This window comes from Dasypus novemcinctus, chromosome 13 (genome assembly GCF_030445035.2).
Source record: "Dasypus novemcinctus isolate mDasNov1 chromosome 13, mDasNov1.1.hap2, whole genome shotgun sequence".
In the NCBI taxonomy this organism is placed as follows: Eukaryota; Metazoa; Chordata; class Mammalia; order Cingulata; family Dasypodidae; genus Dasypus; species Dasypus novemcinctus.
The window spans coordinates 52,359,533-52,377,985 of NC_080685.1; the positions used below are offsets into that span (position 1 = coordinate 52,359,533).

At 38.1% G+C, this 18,453-nt stretch overlaps 1 protein-coding gene across 2 annotated transcripts in view; it reads left to right on the forward strand.

Moving 5' to 3' along the window:
* The window catches only part of KLHL20 (kelch like family member 20), a 112,834-nt gene extending 104,748 nt beyond the window's left edge, over positions 1-8,086 (forward strand). For both annotated transcript variants that reach the window (XM_012522059.4, XM_004484774.4), the window contains one exon: positions 6,556-8,086. In XM_012522059.4, coding sequence (XP_012377513.1) covers positions 6,556-6,640 — 85 coding nt within the window. In that variant the 3' untranslated portion in view covers positions 6,641-8,086. The remainder of the gene's footprint in view (positions 1-6,555) is intronic.
* The last annotated feature ends 10,367 nt before the right edge of the window (positions 8,087-18,453 follow it).

Genomic DNA, 18,453 nt, shown 5'->3' on the forward strand with positions numbered 1-18,453 from the left:
AAATGTTTGAATACTTTTACAAACTTTTCAGACTTAATACAAAATATTAATACTATGGGTTTTCACTTGTTTTATCTCTATACTTAATTCTAAATACTAACTTTCTAAGAAGAAAAATTTGCCTTCTCAAACAAATTGGAATTTCTTTCCCAATAAATTGGGTTTGCTTGCCTTAGCAAATTTAGTAACCATCTCAGTGGCTAATGTTGCACATCAATCAGAGATATCAGTCTGTATGTGAGATCTGGAACAGCAGGCATGTAGGAAATTTTTCTCATGACCCTGAAGGATAAGTCACTATTATAGTCACTATTCCAAAAGGGGCAATCTCATAGTCCATTCCCACAGTATTCTAATTATGCATTTCCTGATTTTGAGCCGCATCCACCCATCCAAAGTTGTTTAATCGTTCAGTCAGAGTCAGCTCATGAATTTACTGAAGTTCTTTTCATAGTCTTCTCTAGGAAGACTGCAACTCTTAATATATTTAAATGACATCCTTTGGATTCTGCATATCTCTCATGAGCTGTATGCCTCATTGTCATATTACTGCTATCTATAGTCCATAGCTTATATCTGGTATGTTTTTCCCACAAATCATCCTTTTAGTAACACCATGTATTAGTATATTTGTTATAGTTCATGAGAGAACGTTCTCATGTTTGTACTATTAACCACAGTCCATCATTCATCTCAGGGTTCACTGTGTTATACAGCCCCCGCCTTGTTCAGTCCATACAAAGTGTACACGCAGTGGCTCTCAGTTTCATCACAGAGTTGTGCTGTCTTCAGCTCAGTCCAATTCAAAATGTTTTCACTAATCCAAAAGGAAAGATTCCATACCCTCTTATGCCCCCACCCCCATTATTGAGCCTTAGGGTTGATACAGTACCTTCTTTGCCATTGCTGTAAAATTTTGGAATATTACTTGTTACCTATAGTCTATATGTTACATTAGTTGTATTTTCCCCTGTATCTCCATATTCTTTTTTTTTCCCCTATCTGGTTGCATTATCGCCTTTTTTCTGGTGCATTGCTTTGCTGCGTGGGGGCCTGTGCCTCTCTGCGCAGGTCTGGGATGCCTTTTTTCTTTTTTCTTTTTTTAACAGGAGGTCCCAGGGATCAAACTTGGGTCCTCCATATGGTAAACAGGAGCTCAACTGCTTGAGCTACAACTGCTTACCTATCTCCATATTCTCAACACCATGTAACAGAGGAACATTCTTGTATTTGCTCTATTAACTACAGTCATCCTCTACCACTGAAATCGCTATGTTATACAGTCCATGGATTACCCTCTAGCTTTCTTTCAGTTGACATTAACCTCCTTAGACTACACCTTTCAGCCACAATCAAGTTTATAAATTAGCATTGTTGATTATACTCATAATATGGTACCATCAACTTTAGCCATTTCTGCACATTTATAATCCACCTTATTAAACATTCTGCATACATTCAGCATCAGTTTCCCCCCAACACACATTCTAGCTCCTAGTAACCTATACTCTATAGTTAGATTCCATCAGTTTACTCATATTTAGTTCATATTAGTGAGACCATTCAATATTTATCCTTTTGTGTCTTGCTTATTTCACTCAATATACTGTGTTCAAGGATCATCCACATTGTCATATGCATCCCAATTTCATTTCTCTTAGAGCAACATAATATTACATTATATGTATATACCACATTTTGATTATCCATTCATCACCTGATGGACACCTGGGCTCTTTCCATAATTTAGCAATATTGAATAATAAACATTGGTGTGCAAATATCTGTGTTCCCTGCTTTCAGTTATTCTGAATATATTCCTAGCGTGGGATTGCTGGATCATATGGCAGTTCTAATTTAGCTTCCTGAGGAACCGCCAAACAATCTTTCACATATGGTACACCATTTTACATTCCCACCAACAGTGAAGGAGAGTTCCTATTTCTCCACACTCTCTCCAGCACTTGTAGTTTCCAGTTTTTTTTTAATAATGGCCATTCTTGAGGCATGAAATGATATCTCATTGTAGTTTTGATCTGCATTTCCCTAATAGCTAGTGATACTGAGCATCGTTTCATATGCTTTTTGACCATTTTTATTTCTTCTTTGAACAATATCTGCTCATGTTTCCTTCTATTTCTATCTTTCAGAGTGTTTTTATCAAGAAAGGATGTCGTCAAATGCTTTTCTTCTTGTTCATTGGCAAACAGTTGTTCATTATATCCTTTTATGATCTTTCTTATTTCTGTGGAGTCAGTGGTAATGCCCCTGTTTTTTATTTTATTTATTTTCATCTTCTCTCTTTTTTCTGTCAGTCTACCTAAGTGTTTGTCACTTTTGTTGATTGTCTCAAAGAACCAGCTTTTGGTTTTATTCACTCCTTTTTTTGTTATTATTCTCAGTTTCATTTCTTTCTACTCTAATCTTTCTTTCCTTTGGCTTGCTTTAGGAATAGTTTGCTGTTCTTTCTCTAGTTACTCCAGCTGTATAGTTAGTTCACTGATATTAGCTCTTTTTTTTTTTTTTAAGATTTTTTTCTCTCCCCTTCCCCCCCTGCCCCCATTGTCTGTTCTCTGTGTCGATTTGCTGTGTGTTCTTTTGTCCACTTTTTGTTGTTGTCAGCAGCACAGGAATCTGTGTCTCTTTTTGTTGTGTCATCTTGCTGCGTCAGCTCTTCGTGTGTGTGGTGCCATTCTTGGGCAGGCTGCACTTTCTTTCGCGCTGGGCAGCTCATCTTACAGGGCGCACTCCTTGTGCGTGGGGCTCCCCTACGCGGGGGACACCCCTGCATGGCACGGCACTCCTTGCACGCATCAGCACTGCGCATGGGCCAGCTCCACATGGGTCAAGGAGGCCCGAGATTTGGACCACGGACTTCCCATGTGGTAGACGGATGCCCTATCCACTGGGCCAAGTCCGCTTCCTGATATTAGCTCTTTCTCCTTTTTAATGTAAGCATTGAGGGCTATAACTTTCCCTCTCAGCACTGCTCTCACTGGACTCATAGGTTTTGTTTTTGTTTTCATTCTTCTTGAGATATTTAATGATTTCTCTTGCAATTTCTTCTTCGATCCACTTAATATTTAAGAGTGAGTTGTTAATCTCCATATATTTCCCCTTTTTCTGACTGTTGTTGATTTCCAGCTTCATTCCATTGTGATCAGAAAAAGTGCTTTGTATAATTTCTACCTTTTTAAATTTATTGAGACCTGTCTTGTGACTCAATGTATGGTCTATCCTAGATAAGGATCCGTGAGCACTTGAGAAGAACGTCTATCATGTTTTGGGGTATTATGCTTTATAAATGTCGGTTAGATCTAGTCATTTACCACATTATTCAAGCTTTCTGTTTCCTTATTTATCTTCTGTTGTGATGTTCTATCCAGTCCTGAGAGTGGTATAATGAAGTCTCTGCCATTGTAAAGACATCTAATTCTCTCTTCAGTTTTGCCAGTGAGTCTCATGTATTTTGGGTCACCATGTTAGGTGCATAAATATTTATTAAAGTTATTTCTTCTTGGTGAATTGCCGCTTTTATTAATATATAGTGACGTTCATCTCTTATAAGTTTTGCGTTTAAAATCTATTTTTCCAATATTAGTATCACTCCTCCAGATCTTTTTTGGTTACTATTTGCATGGAATGTCTTTTTCCAACCTTTCACTTTCAGCCTGATTGTTTCCTTGCATCTACGGTGAGTCTTTTGTAGATAGCATATAGATAGCTCGTATTTTTTTATCCATTCTGTCAGTCTATATCTTTTGATTGGGGAGTTCAATCCATTAACATTCAGTGTTATTACTTGTAAAGGCATTACTTACTTCATTTTTTTCCTTTGGCTTTCTGTTGTCATAACTTGGTATTGTCTGTCTTTTTACCCTTTAATTTGCCCTTCCTAGTAATCTTCATTTCTACATCTTTTCCATCCCTTACATCTTATCTTTTAGTAACAAACTCTCTCAGTTTTTGTCTCTGAAGACTTTAAACTCACCCTCATTTTTCAAGGATAGTTTTGCCAGATAAAGAATTATTGGCTGGCAGTTTTTCTCTTTCCAAATCTTAAGTACATCATACTACTGTCTTCTTGCCTCCATGGTTTCTGATGAGAGATTGGCACTTAGTCTTAATTGAGGTTCCTTTGTATGTGATGCATTGCTTTTCTCTTCTGCTTTCAGAATCCTCTCTTTATCTCTGGCATTTGACATTTTGAATAGTAGGTGTCTCAGAGTAGGTCTATTCAGATTTACTCTGGGGTGTGTTGTCCTTCTTGGATATTGATATTTATGTCCTTCATAGGATTGGGAAATTTTTGGTCATTATTTCCTCAAATATTTTTTTCTGCACCTTTTCCATTCTCTTCTTCGGGACAACCAACACATATATTTTGTGCATTTCACATTGTCAGTCAATTCCTTGAGACCCTTTATTCTTTTCTCTTTCTATTCTCATCTTTTCAAGTTAAGGTGGTTTGTCCTCCAATTCACTTACTCTGTTCTCAACCAATTCAAATCTGCTATTATATGCCTTTAATGCAGGGGTTCTTAACCTTTTTTGCTCCACAGACCCCTTTGCCAGTCAGGGGAAGGCCACAGACCCCTTACTAAGTCCACAATATACTACATATTATTTAATAAATGTATCACACCCACACCAACACGTGTCCACCAAAATGTTTTTTTGAATTTCAATTCAAGCTCACAGACCCTTATTAAGAACCCCTGTGCTAATGTATTTTTAATCTCATCCATTGTCTTTCATTCTTATAACCTCTGTTAACTTTTTTTTGCAGGCTTTCAAATTGTTCTTTATGCTTACTCAGTGTCTTCTTAATATCCTTTATCTCTGAATTGATTTAGGAGATTTGTGTCAACATCATTGATTGTCTTAAATCCTGTATCTCATCAGGATTTTTATAGTCCTCTGACTGGGCTATATGTTCCTGCTTCTTAGTAAGGCTTGTAATTTTTTTCTGATATCTAGGCATCTGATTATGTTGGTGAATTTACTCTGATGGTCATTTCTCTCTCTTGCCTAGTGGTTTTGTTTCATGATTCTTCTTTGATTTTTGGTTCAACTTGTTCTAAATCTCTAAGATTACCCAGCTTAAATTATCAAAATGGGGCCAGGGATCCACTAATGGGACACAGACCAGATTAATGGTGCTAGGACATGAGAGATTCCAAAAAGTGTTTTTACTTCTTGCAGTTTCCCTGCCTGCCAACTGATATCTCTCTTTGACAAAACTTTCCATGGATGTGTCTATTTCAACCCTCCACTCACTGATCATTCAGGTCTGGCCTGAGCCAAGATTCAAAACCAGCACTGGAGGCAAAACTCACTTTCCACCCTTTGCTGCAGCTTTCCTTCTCCCAGGGAAGAAGATATCCATTCCCCTCTCAGTTGGCCACAGTGAGCCATGGGTTTTACCCAGGCTCTTTGCCTTGTGGGTGGAGTAGGGCACTATTCCCAGCCACAGTGGCTAGTAACTGACAATTTTTGCCTTGGCCTCTTTGTCTCTCTGGGCTTCTCCCTCCTGGACATTGTGCAGCACTCTCCTGGTCTGCAGACCCACAAAGCAACTCCCTCAGGCAGCTTTTTGCCCTTCCTCCATTGTTCCAAGAAATCCCTTTGATATTCAGGTCAAGTTTAAAAGATGGTTAGGGAAGCAGTGAAGGCTTCACTGAAAAAGGTAACATTGTAGCAAAATAGAGGTAAAGGATAGATAATGGCAGGTTTTCATGAACAGGCGCCTCCAAATTATAGGGTATTTTCTTCCATATATGGCTTTCTATTTTTAGTGAGAATTTGGAATAAGTATATTTTGGGAAGGCAGCCAAATTTAGTTCTACACTTACTATGAGCCTACATAAGGACTTGTTTCTTAGTAACTGTCACTAAATGGAATTAGTAATTTGTGACCAAGTGATAGTCATGTAATTCTTGAGGATCAACTCTTGAAAAATTACTACCTAAATTTTTGCAATTACATATCCCAAACTTAAAACAATTTACTTCACAGCTGATAGAGGATCTAGTGTTTTCCATTGAAATGCTTACTTTTGAATATGATTTTATTCACAGCACAAACTAGATGCTAACTTTGTTTATGCATATCCAGTTTTATTCCATAAAGGGTTTGAGGAGGCTTACAGAAATATATACAAAACAGAAGCATAGAAATAAATAATTGAGGAAGTTTGGGCAAAGGGGAAATATGGATGATGAAATAATAGAACCAGGAGCAAAATTAGACACAAATACACAGAACATATGATCCTGTATAATTGTTAGAACTTATAACTTATAAAACAAAAAGTGGATGTATTCTCTTATTCTTAAAACAGCCTTCAATAAGTGAAAGCAGTTCAGTGTCTGAATAATTTTGCTGCTTACTAGTGTTTAAGTTCTACCTCCTAATCTTTGGAAGAGATGTATGAAGCTGAAAAAATTAGTTGCAATATAAAACATAGAAATGTGCTTGATTAACATCATAGTTTTTGAAAGAAACAATGCATTTTCCAGTTAGAAAATCTGATTTTGTTTCTTTCTTTGCAGGTTATATGGCGGGATGAATTACCGTCGGCTAGGGGGTGGTGTAGGAGTTATTAAAATGACACATTGTGAGTCTCATATATGGTAAACATTTAAAAGACAGTCGTGAATATACTCCTATGTATTCTGGAGAGCTTTGACTTTGGAGCTTTTTACAGCTCAAGAAAACATTAGAACAAATTTTATTGTTTGTTGGTCCCTCAACATACAGATATAGAAATCCAATGAAAGTACTTCACCTGCAGGATGCCACTTTGCACAATAATTTTTAATTCCGTGCAGAAGAATATTTATTTTTGGTTTTAATTTATCTTATATTTTTGGTACTTATCTTTCCTCCCACCAAAAAAAGAAAAAAAGACTAAAATCCAAGCAGCAAAGCTTTATTTTTAAGGTATTAAATTTGAAAATACTGATAAAGGGAGAAGGGCTATGTGTGATCTGCGTTATTTCTAGGCACTCCATCCATATGACTCCACTACTAATATGGACTACCAGTGACAAAGTTATGTATGTAAAATGTATTAGCTAACCATTATTCTTACACTAAAACACCAGAAGACTTGAAAATCTTTTTTGAAAAATTTTAAAAAGGAAACATTTTTTAGTAGTGCATTTCAAAAGGAATATTAATAAAATCACCAGATGCGACAGTTGTCATCAGTTGAAGTTTGAGTCTTGTTTCCTTCAATATGAATTTACCTGTTTTCTGCTATATTAAAAGCCTTTTTTTTTTTCATAATTTTCTCATAGACTTTCTGCTAGATCTAGAGCTCTGCTCAGTGCCTCTGAAAAAAACAGTGTATGAGTTTCATGTGCTGTCTTTAGAATCCCCCAAAAGAATCATGTGCAACTTTACAAGAATTTTTCCTTGTAAAATCACCGACTGAAGAGCTTTCCCTCCTATTTCCTTATTGCTTCCAAGGACCAACAGGGGACAATGTCCTCTCCCCAACAGTGAATACTGTTAAGCAATCCTTTACACTTGATGCTCAGGCCTGGTGAAGCTGAGGCATACCATTAATAATAGCCTCCAAGGGAATAAGTTCTTCAGTTCATGTAATAGCACATGTTGATGAGTGTAAAACCAATTGAGGCATTTTATTTATATCTTGGTTCTTTTATACGAAATTTATATTATTCTGTAAAGCCACTGTTATTGTCTCAAATTGCACTTTCTGGTGAAGAATGAAAATTTTTAAGAAAAAGTGTGATAAAAGTTTCAGTGGTTAAAGTTGTTGATTTTTTTTTTTCATTGTCCTCATAGACCAGTTTTGTTTTGTTTTGTTTTTCAGTATATTATGCAGGAAAATCTTTGAATAAGACTTTAACCACAAACAAAAGGAATAACCTCCTTCTCCCTTCCCCCAACTACAAAAATGTTTGGTAACTCTTGTGTTTACATTTAAAGATCATTTGCACCTTTACAAGGAAAAAAATAAGTATTTGGTAAATAATTGTTTACATGTATCATTTATGCTTTTTTTCTAGCATGTATAACTTTTTAAAATAAAGGTAGTATTTACCATAAAAATTTTGGTTAATGCTTTTTAATGCTTATACCTTTGCTTTTAATTTGTGTTTCCTGTTTCTGTATCATTTATGTCGACTTTATATGAAGTTAGAAGTACTTTCAACCAGAAGGAATAAAGAGATTGCCAGTTAGAACCAGGGACTTTTAATATATAGATTTTATTATTATATTACCTAACCTCAAAACTTATTTTTAGTGTAGGACTTAGAATCATACAACATTTTTTGAGTTGGAAGTACTATTAACAGTCATGTGGTCCAAACTCATTTATAATACTGATCTAATACCTGAAAACCAAGAAAGTCTTCCCCAAGATTAAATAGTCGATGACAGAATCTTCATTAGAAATCAGTTCCCTTTTTTAGGGAAAAAATGAGAAGGGACTCAACATGGTACAACGGAAGAAACCAAATAAATATAAAAGTAAACAATGGTAGATTGAGGGACAAAAAAGACGAAATACAAATCAATACTTACAGATACTTACAGAGACCAAATAGCAACAGAGCAAGAGAAAGTCCTATATTATCAGTAATGACTTTAAATGCAAATAGATTAAAATTTCCAGTCAAAAGGCAGAGACCGGCAGAATGGGTGAAAAAGCATGACCCAACTATATATTGTTTACAAGAAACTCACCTTAAATTGAAAGATTAACAAGTGGGCTTTAAGTAAAGGGATGGAAAAATATGTAACTATCCAAATAGTAAAACAACTAAGACCTGCAGTACCTATACTAATATCAGAGAAAATGGACTATAAGTGATAAGTGTTACAAAGGACAAAGAAGATCATTATATACTGATAAAAGTATCAATTGAACAAGACACCATAACTATAAACATATGCACCTAATTGCAGAGCCTCAATATATGTGAAGTGTTATAATAACAGATTTGAAGGAAGAATAGAAGTTTCTATGTTAATAGGATGCTTCTATTTACCACTCTCAATAATGGTTAGAACATATAGACAGAAGATAAGTAAGGAAATAGAAGACATGAACAGTACTCTAAACCAGGTAGAACTAACAAATACATATGAAACACTTCAACCAACAGCAGCAGAATATAGATTCTTCTTTAGTTCATATGGATCATGATCATTCTCTAGGATAGACCATATCTAAGGTCACAAACCAAGTCTCAGTAAAATAAGAAATACTGAAATTGAAGTCCAGGAAGATGGAGAATTTGACACAGGACTCACTTCCCTCCCAGAAAAATAGCTAGAGGACAGGCAGAAATTACCTGAAAAAAATGTTTAAGGCACAAGAGAAGGCTGGACACCATCAGAAAAGAGGGGCAAAGGAAAAGAATCTTGACAGGAAAACTCTGAGTAAAGGCTGCAGATGCAGCTGCTGGCACCCATCACCCCAATCTCAGAGCAGAAATCTTTGAATTCTTTAGCCTCTGGTCAGCAGCTATGGACAGAGAAGGTGCAGGAGTCCACCACCCCAGGAAAAGGGAAAGGGAAGGATGCAGCCTAAGGCAGGTTCAGTTTTTGGTCAACAGATTTGGTCTGCTGTGTCCAGTGGGGTCATGCCATTGTTTGCCCTGGGAGCCAGCAGGGGATGAGAGATCAACTCACAAACACCCTGGACTGGTTGTTGAGGACACAGAGGGGAGTGGAATTACATCCTACCTGGGAAAAGGGAGGAGGCTGCTGGCAAAGGCTGGAGAACAACCTATGAGAAAGTTTGATTTCCAAGGCTTTGAATAGCCTTGAGGCAGGATCTTTGGTCACATTGTTGCAGTCAGTATTGCAGTGAACACATTCCAACCAGCCTTGAACTGAGAGAGCTGCTAAAGATCTCCATTTGCTGGCAGACCAATGACGTGCATGAGAGGAAATTAAGAAAGTAAGAGAGTGGGAAGTGGACTTGGCCCATTGGTTAGGGCATCCATCTACCACATGGGAGGTCTGCGGTTCAAACCCCAGGCCTCCTTGACCCATGTGGAGCTGGCCCACTTGCAGTGCTGATGCACGCAAGGAGTACCCTGCCATGCAGGGGTGTCCCCCACATAGGGGAGCCCCACGTGCAAGCAGTGCACCCTGTAAGGAGAGCCACCCAGCGTGAAAGAAAGTGCAGCCTGCCTAAGAATGGCACCGCCCACATGGAGAGCTGACACAACAAGATGGAATATAACAAAAAGAAACAGATTCCTGTGCCGCTGACAACAGAAGCAGACAAAGAAGACAATGCAGCAAATAGACACAGAGAACAGACAACCGGGGCGGGGGGGAAGGGGAGAGAAATAAATAAATCTTAAAAAAAAAAAGTAAGAGGGACTTTTCGAGTCTTTACAGCCTCTCTCCCCAAGACCCTTGGAAGGGAGCCTGCAACCCATTACTGGGTCCATGGTCTGGATTTGAGCAACTAAATAGGGTATTCCTAAAGAGCTAGAACAAATTGAACCAAGAATCAACAGCAGTAACACAGCCTCCTGCCATTAGATCCCTATACAAGAGAAAGAAATTGAGTATCAGAGTAAACTCACCATCATAATCAGATGCCTAAGCATCAGCAAAAAATTACAAGCCATTCTAAGAAAATGAAAGAAATTACCCAAGCAAAGGAATATGTCAAAAACCTAGATGAGGCACAGAATTGAGACAACTAATCAACAAGGTTCATAAAAATCTTCTAAATCAGATCAAGCCAAAAGAACTATGGCTAAGTGATAAAAGACATTAAAAGGACACTGAGTGAGCACAAAGAAAATTTGAAAACTTGAAGAGAAAAATGATAGAGCTTATGGGAATGAAAAACACAGGGTGCAACTAGGGCAGGTTTCTAGGGAGTGTATGAGTGCTCATCTTGTCATAGTGGTTTATATCAGTGGGTGGTGACCCATACAATGAGTGGGAAGGTGTTGTACCCTCATCTGGGGAGGTCTGATGTTCTCAAACAGAGGGGAGGGTGTCTCTCGAGAGCATGGGTGGCTCCCAATGGGGGAAGACAGACTAGTCTGTCAAACCCTCAGCATTGTTGGAGGTACCTATGCATCTTGTCCTTCAGGCAGTATAGCTTGGTTGTCACTGTGGGCCTCTGGAAGGGGGGGAGGGGAATAGAGTAGATGGAAGAGGGGCTAACTGGTGGGCAATGGAGGTGTTCTGTGTGATCATGTGGTGATGGATGCAGAGGTGTATGGTCTAAAATGTAAACCATAATGGAATCATGGTTGGTAACTATGTTTCAATATTTGTACATTAGTTGTAGCAAATATAACATCCAAATGTAAAAAGATCATTGCTGGGGAAGGGGGAGGAGGGGGAGGATGTTCAGTATGTGGGAGCCCCCTGAATTCTATATGTGACTTTACTGTGACATAAAACTTATTCGAAGACATAATTTTTAAAAAAGGATGTAGACACTGAGGAAGAAATGGAAGATATTGCCTTGTCACTGTACATACAGGGCAACACCTATTACACTGATGAAAGGCAAAATGTCAAAAAAAATTTATGATATTTTTCATTCTTTTAATACCCCAATTTATTTTTACTTTATTTTAGTTTTAGTTTTTCTAAATTATTATGTATCTTATTTCAAATCTTTAAACCTATCATTACTATTTCACTTTCCTTTTAACTGAATTTGGCAATATATTAGGCTCCATTTCTCAATAAGTTTTGGATCACAGAGGGGTTCAACTATGGCAGGGTGTCATTGGTGTCATTGATGGGGGAAGCATGGGTGGGAGGGAGGTCTCCAGGGTAGGCATACAGGGTATATAGATATCTTCTGATGTTCATTGGGTGTTGACATAGTGGGAAGAGTTTCACATGACAACTCAGGGAGTGCTGAGTTCCCATCCTGGGGAGCTCTGTCACACTCCCCAGTGGAACAGCAACAGTCCCCCAAGTGCAAGGGCAAAGATCAGTGAAGAAGGATGGTCCAATGATGGGCCCTTGATACTGATGACTATGCTTATGAGCCTGTGCACTTGAAATTTCATCTTGACCTAGAGCTGCACAGTGCCTAAGAGTTACCTCCTGAGAGCCTCCATGTTGCTCAAATGTGGCCACTCTCTAAGCCAAACTCAGCACATAAATGCATTACCTTCCCCCCAGCATGGGATATGACTCCCAGGGTTGAGCCTCCCTGGTGCCAAGGGATTACAACCAAGTACCAGCTGATGATGCAACTAGAAAAAGATCTTGAATAAAAGGAGGAAATGGTAAAGATAAATGAGCTTAAATGTCTAAGTGACTTCAAAATGAGTTGGGAGGTCATCAGAGGGGTCATGCTGTCTCAACAGGAACTCAGAGACAACCAAAGTAGATACAACTCAAGGTAGCGGTGCTCCTGAGGGTTATGGAGACACCCAGGTCCTATGGTTATGCCATTATATATTAAGAGAAAAAAGGGACAATCCACCAGGAAGAAATAACAGGTATAAGTGTTTATGCACCTAACCAGGGTGCCCCAAAACACAAGGCAAACTCTGGTAAAAACTAAATGGAGAGATAGACATCTCTACAATACTCAAGAGACTTCAACAGACCACTCATGTCAATATATAGAACCACTAGACAGAAGATCAGCAAAGAAACAGAAAACTTGAACAATATGATAAACAAGCCAAACCTAACAGACATATACAGAGCATTGCATCCCAAATCAGCAGGTTATACATTCTTTACAAGTATTCATGGATTGTTCTCCAGGATAAACCATATGTTAGTTCACAAGGGAAGTTTCAATAAATATAAAAAGATTAAATTAAACAAAGCACCTTTTCAGATCATAATGGAGTGAAACTGGAACTCAATAATACACAGGAGGGGGAAGTGGACTTGGCACAGTGGTTAGGGCGTCCGTCTACCACATGGGAGGTCCGCAGTTCAAACCCCAGGCTTCCTTGACCTGTGTGGAGCTGGCCCACGCACAGTGCTGATGTGCGCAAGGAGTGCTGTGCCACACAGGGGTGCCGCCACGTAGGGGAGCCCACGCGCAAGTAGTGCGCCCCATAAGGAGAGCTGCCCAGTGCGAAAGAAAGTTCAGCCTGCCCAGGAATGGCACTGCACACACACAGAGCTGATACAACAAGATGATGCAACAAAAAGCAACACAGATTCCCGTGCTGCTGACAACAACAGAAGCAGACAAAGAAGAACATGCAGCAAATAGACACAGGGAACAGACAACTGCAAGGGGGCGGGGGAAAGGGAGAGAAATAAATAAAATAAATATTTAAATAATAATAATAATACACAGGAGGGGAGTAGATGTGGCTCAAGCAGTTGAACACCTGCTTCCTTCATGGGAGTTCCCAGGTTCAGTTCCCAGTGCCTCCTAAAAACAAAACAAACAAACTACAAACAAAAGAAAGAACCAACTCAGGGAGCTGATGTAGATCAGTGGTTGAGTGCTGGCTTCCTACATACAACGTCCTGGGTTCAATTCCCGGTACCTCAAAAAATACTAATAATAGACTGGAAAGAGGAAAATTTACAAATGTGTGAAGGCAGAACAACATACTCCTAAACAATCAGCGGGTGATAGAACAAATTGTAAGTGAATACATATATGGAGACGAATAAAAACAAGAACACAGCATATCAAACCTATGGCATACAGAGAAGGCAGGGAAATGCATAGTCCTAAACACCTATATTAAAAAAGAAGAAAGTGCTAAAATCAAAGATCTAACTGAACAACTGGAGAAAATAAAGAATCGCAAACCATTCCCAAAGCAAGCAGAAGGAAAAAATAAAGATTAGAGCAGAAATAAAATTAAGAACAAAAAATAGAGACAATCAATAAAACCAAAAGCTGGTTCTTCACGAAGATCAGTAAAATTGACAAACCTTTAGCTAGACTACCAAATTAAAAAATCAGAAATGAAAAGGGGAAAGTTAGAAGTGAAGCCACAGAAATAAAAAGGATCATAAGAGGATATTATGAGAAACTGCATGCCAACAAACTAGACAACATAGGAAAAATGGACAAGTTTCTAGAAATACACAATGTCCATGGACACTACAAGAAATACAAGAACTCAACAAACCAATCATATTTAAAGAGATTGAATCTGTCATCAAAAATCTCCCAATGAAGAAAAATCCTGGACCAGATAGCATTACAGGTGAATTCTACCAATCATTATGAGAAGAATTAACACCAATCCTGTTTAAACTCTTACAAAAAAATTGAAGAGGAGGGAAAATGACCCTACACATTTTATGAAGCCAACATCATCCTAATACCAAAGCCATATAAAGATACTACAGGAAAAGAAAATTACAGACCAATCTCTCTATTGAACATAGATGCAAAAATTCTCAAAATACTTGCAAATAGAATCCAACAGCATATCAAAAGAATAATATACCGCAACTAAGTGGGATTTATCCCTGGTATGCAAGGGTGGCTCAACATAAGAAAATCAATTAACATAATAAGCCACATTAACAAATTGAAGGAAAAAAATCCACTTGATGATCTCAATCAATGCAGAAAAGGCATTAGACAAAATCCAGCATCCTTTCTTGATAAAAACACTTCAAAAGATAGGAATTCCTAAATATGATAAAAGAACATATATGAAAAACCCAGAGCCAACATCATATTCAATGGGGGAAGGTTGAAAGCTTTTCCTTTTAGATCAGGAACAAGAAACATTGCCCACTGTAACCACTGTTTTTTTTTTTCAGGAAGCACCAAAACTGAACCCTCAATCTCCCATGTGGGTAGAAGGCACTCAACCACTTGAGCCACATCTGCTCCCACCACTGTTATTCAACATTGTGCTAGAAGTTCTAGCTAGGGCAATTAGACAAGAAAAAAGAAAGGCATCCTAATAGGAAAAGAAGTAAAATTCTATTTGCAGGCCACATGATCCTATATTTAGAATACTCTGAAATGTCTACAACAAAGCTTCTTTAGCTAATAAATGAGTTCAGCAAAGTGGCAGTATACAAGTTCAACACACACAAATCAGTAATGTTTCTGTACTCTAGTATTGAACTATCTGAGGAGGAAATCAGGAAAAATTTCATTTACAAAGCAACAAAAAGGCTCAAATACCTAGGAATCGATTTAACCAAGAAACTACAGGACCTATATATTCAGGAAACTACAAAGTAATTCTAAAAGAAATCAATGAAGACCTAAACAAAAGACATTCTGGGGAGCAAATGTAGCTCAAGCAGTTGAGTGCCTGCCTTCCATATGGGCGGTCCCAGGTTCAGTTCCCAGTGCCTGCTAAATAAGACAAACAATGAGCAGACAAAGAGCAAAGACATCAAGCAGACAATGAGCAAAAACAAGCATGCAGGGCACAGATGTGGCTCAAGCAGTTGAGCAACCATCTCTCACATGGGAGGGCCCAGATTTGGTTCCCAGTGCCTCCTGAAAAAAAAAAAAATCAAAAACATATGAGCAGACAATGAGCAAAAACAAAGAGCAAACAGATGAGGGAGCACCTTGGAGGGGACAAGGAAGTAGTGGGGTATCTATGTACCAACAAGAAGCAGTTGGAAAATACAATGGACAAAAAAAAAATCTCATGTAAATAGTAACCACAACCACAATAATCACCTCCACTAGGAAAAAAGAAAAAGACATTCTGTATTCATGTATTGGAAGACTGAACATCGTGAAGATGTCAATCCTACCCAAAGTGATTTATATATTCAATGCAATACCAATCAAACTTCCAGTAGTCTACTTTACAGGAATAGAAAAGACAATTACCAAATTTATTTGGAAGAGAATGTGCCCCCGAATAGCCAAAAGCATTCTAAAAAGGAAGAGCATTATAGGAGGAATTTCACTTCCCAACCCTGAAACATATTACGAAGCTTCAGTGGCTAAAACACATGGTATTGACATAAAGATAGACACGTTGACCAGTGGAATAGAATTGAGAGTCCAAAAATAAACCTTCACCTCTATGGCCAACTGGTTTTTGACAAACCTACCAAGCCCATGTTAATGGGACAAAAGAGTCTCTTCAACAAATGTTGCTGGGAAAACTGAATATTCATAATCAAAAGAATGAAAGAGAGCCCCTATATACTCCCTATACAAGAGTCAACTCAAAATGAATCAAAGACCTAAATATAAAAGCCAGGACCATAAAACTACTAAAAGACAATATTGGGAAACATCTTCAATTCTTGTAGTAGGTGGTAGTTTCTTGGACCTTACACCCCAAGCATGCACAACAAAAGAAAAAAATAGATATATGGGACCTCCTCAAAATTATACACTTTTACACCTTACAGGATTTTTTCAAAAGGGTGAAAAGGCAGTTGATTCAATGGGAAAAATATTTGGCAATCACATATCTGATAAGGGTTTAATATTCATGATATATAAAGAGATACTACAACTCGGCAATAAAAAAAGGCAAACAAACCAATTAAAAAATGGGCAAAAGAACTTGAATAGACATTTGTCCAAAGAAGAAATAAATATGGTGTAAAACACATCAAAAATGTTCAGCATCATTAGCAATTAGGGAAATGCAAATCAAAGCTATAGTGAGGGAAGCGGACTTGGCCCAGTGGATGGGGCATCCATCTACCACATGCAAGGTCCACAGTTCAAACCCCGGGCCTCCTTGACCCGTGTGGAGCTGGCTCATGTGCAGTGCTGATGCACTCAAGGAGTGCCGCAGGGGTGTCCCCCGTGTAGGGGAGCCCCATGTGCAAGGAGTGTGTCCCGTAAGGAGAGCTGCCCAGCACGAAAGAAATTTCAGCCTGCCCAGGAATAGCACCGCACACACGGAGAGCTGACACAGCAAGATGATGTAACAAAAAAAAGAGACACAGGTTCCTGTGCTGCTGACAACAACAGAAGCAAACAAAGAACACGCAGCAAATGGACACAGAGCAGACAACTGGGGCGGTAGGGGGGCAGAGAAATAAATAAAATAAATCTTAAAAAAAAAAGCTATAATGAGAAATCATTTCATATCTATCAGAATGGCCATTATTAAAAAGACAGAGAACTACAATTGTTGGAAATGATGTGGAGAGAGAGGAACAGTTATTCTCTGTTGGTGGGAATGCAGAATGGTATAGCCACTGTGAAGGACTGTTTGACAGTTCCTAAAGAAGTTAAATATAGATTTTACCAGGTAACCTGGCAATACCAGTACTAGGTATATACCCAGAAGAACTGAAAGCAGTGACACAAACAGACATCTGCATAGCCAATGTTCATAGCAGCGTTATTCACAATTGCCAAAAGATATAAATAACCAAGATGTCTACCAATGGATGAATGGATAAACAAACTGTGGTGCATTCACACAATGGAATATTATGCAACTGAAAGAAGAAATGAAGTTGTAAAATATATGACAACACAGATGAATCTGGAGGACATTAAGTTAGTGAAGCAAGCCAAACACAAAAGGACAAATATGGTATGAGTGCACTATTATGAACTAAATATATTGTGTAATCTTATGGAGATAATAACTTTAATATGGGTCACCAGAAAACAGAATGAGGTTAGAGAATGGAAAGCTGAGGGTTAACTTGTGCAGAATTGGTAAAAAGGATGTGTTAATCTTTGGAAATGACTAGCAAAGGTGAAAGCACAGCATAATGTTTGTCACTAGCAAAGCAATTATATGGCTATGACAGTCGTTGAAAGGGCAAGTTTAAGGTCATGTAAATAACTAAAAGGAAAGCTAAAAAAATGTAACATGGGACTACTATTCAATAGTATAGTAAAAACTCATGACCCTAACAGCTGCTTGTCACCTTGACCTAACATTTGGTGTTGAACTGTGGCCACTTTCTGTCTGTGTCACAACTCAGAATGTTATAAGTGACCTGCACACTGCTTTATATCCTAATGGGGATGTTAAGGAAAAATTTTACCAAGCCTTGAACATGCTCATTCAAATTTTACCACTCTGTGACACTGAGACCTTCAGGGTCTTATGCAGCCCTCCCTGGACCTGTTTGAGATCTGCACCCATGCTTCAATGATCAAAACCAGAAAAGTAACCAAAAGAGACTTTATACTTTTGGGGAAAAAATCCCCTCCTCCATATTATATCTATCCCTTTCACTTTCAGTTTGGGGAGCTGCTGGACTTTTCTTAAGGAAACATCTTGCTAGACTGGGATACTGCCTCCATTTAAAAAAAGAAAACTCATGTGAAATATGAATATGGGTAATATTGCATATATGACTATTTTTCATTGAAACTGAACAAATGTATATTAATATTACAAAAAGTTAACATCAGACCAAAAATAACACATTATTCTAAGTGACAGTAACCAAACACAAAGTACTTCATATTGTATGTTTCCATTTATATAGTATGTAAATATAAAGCAATTATAAAGGTGACATGAGATTAGTGGTTATGCAGGGCTGGGGAAGGATAG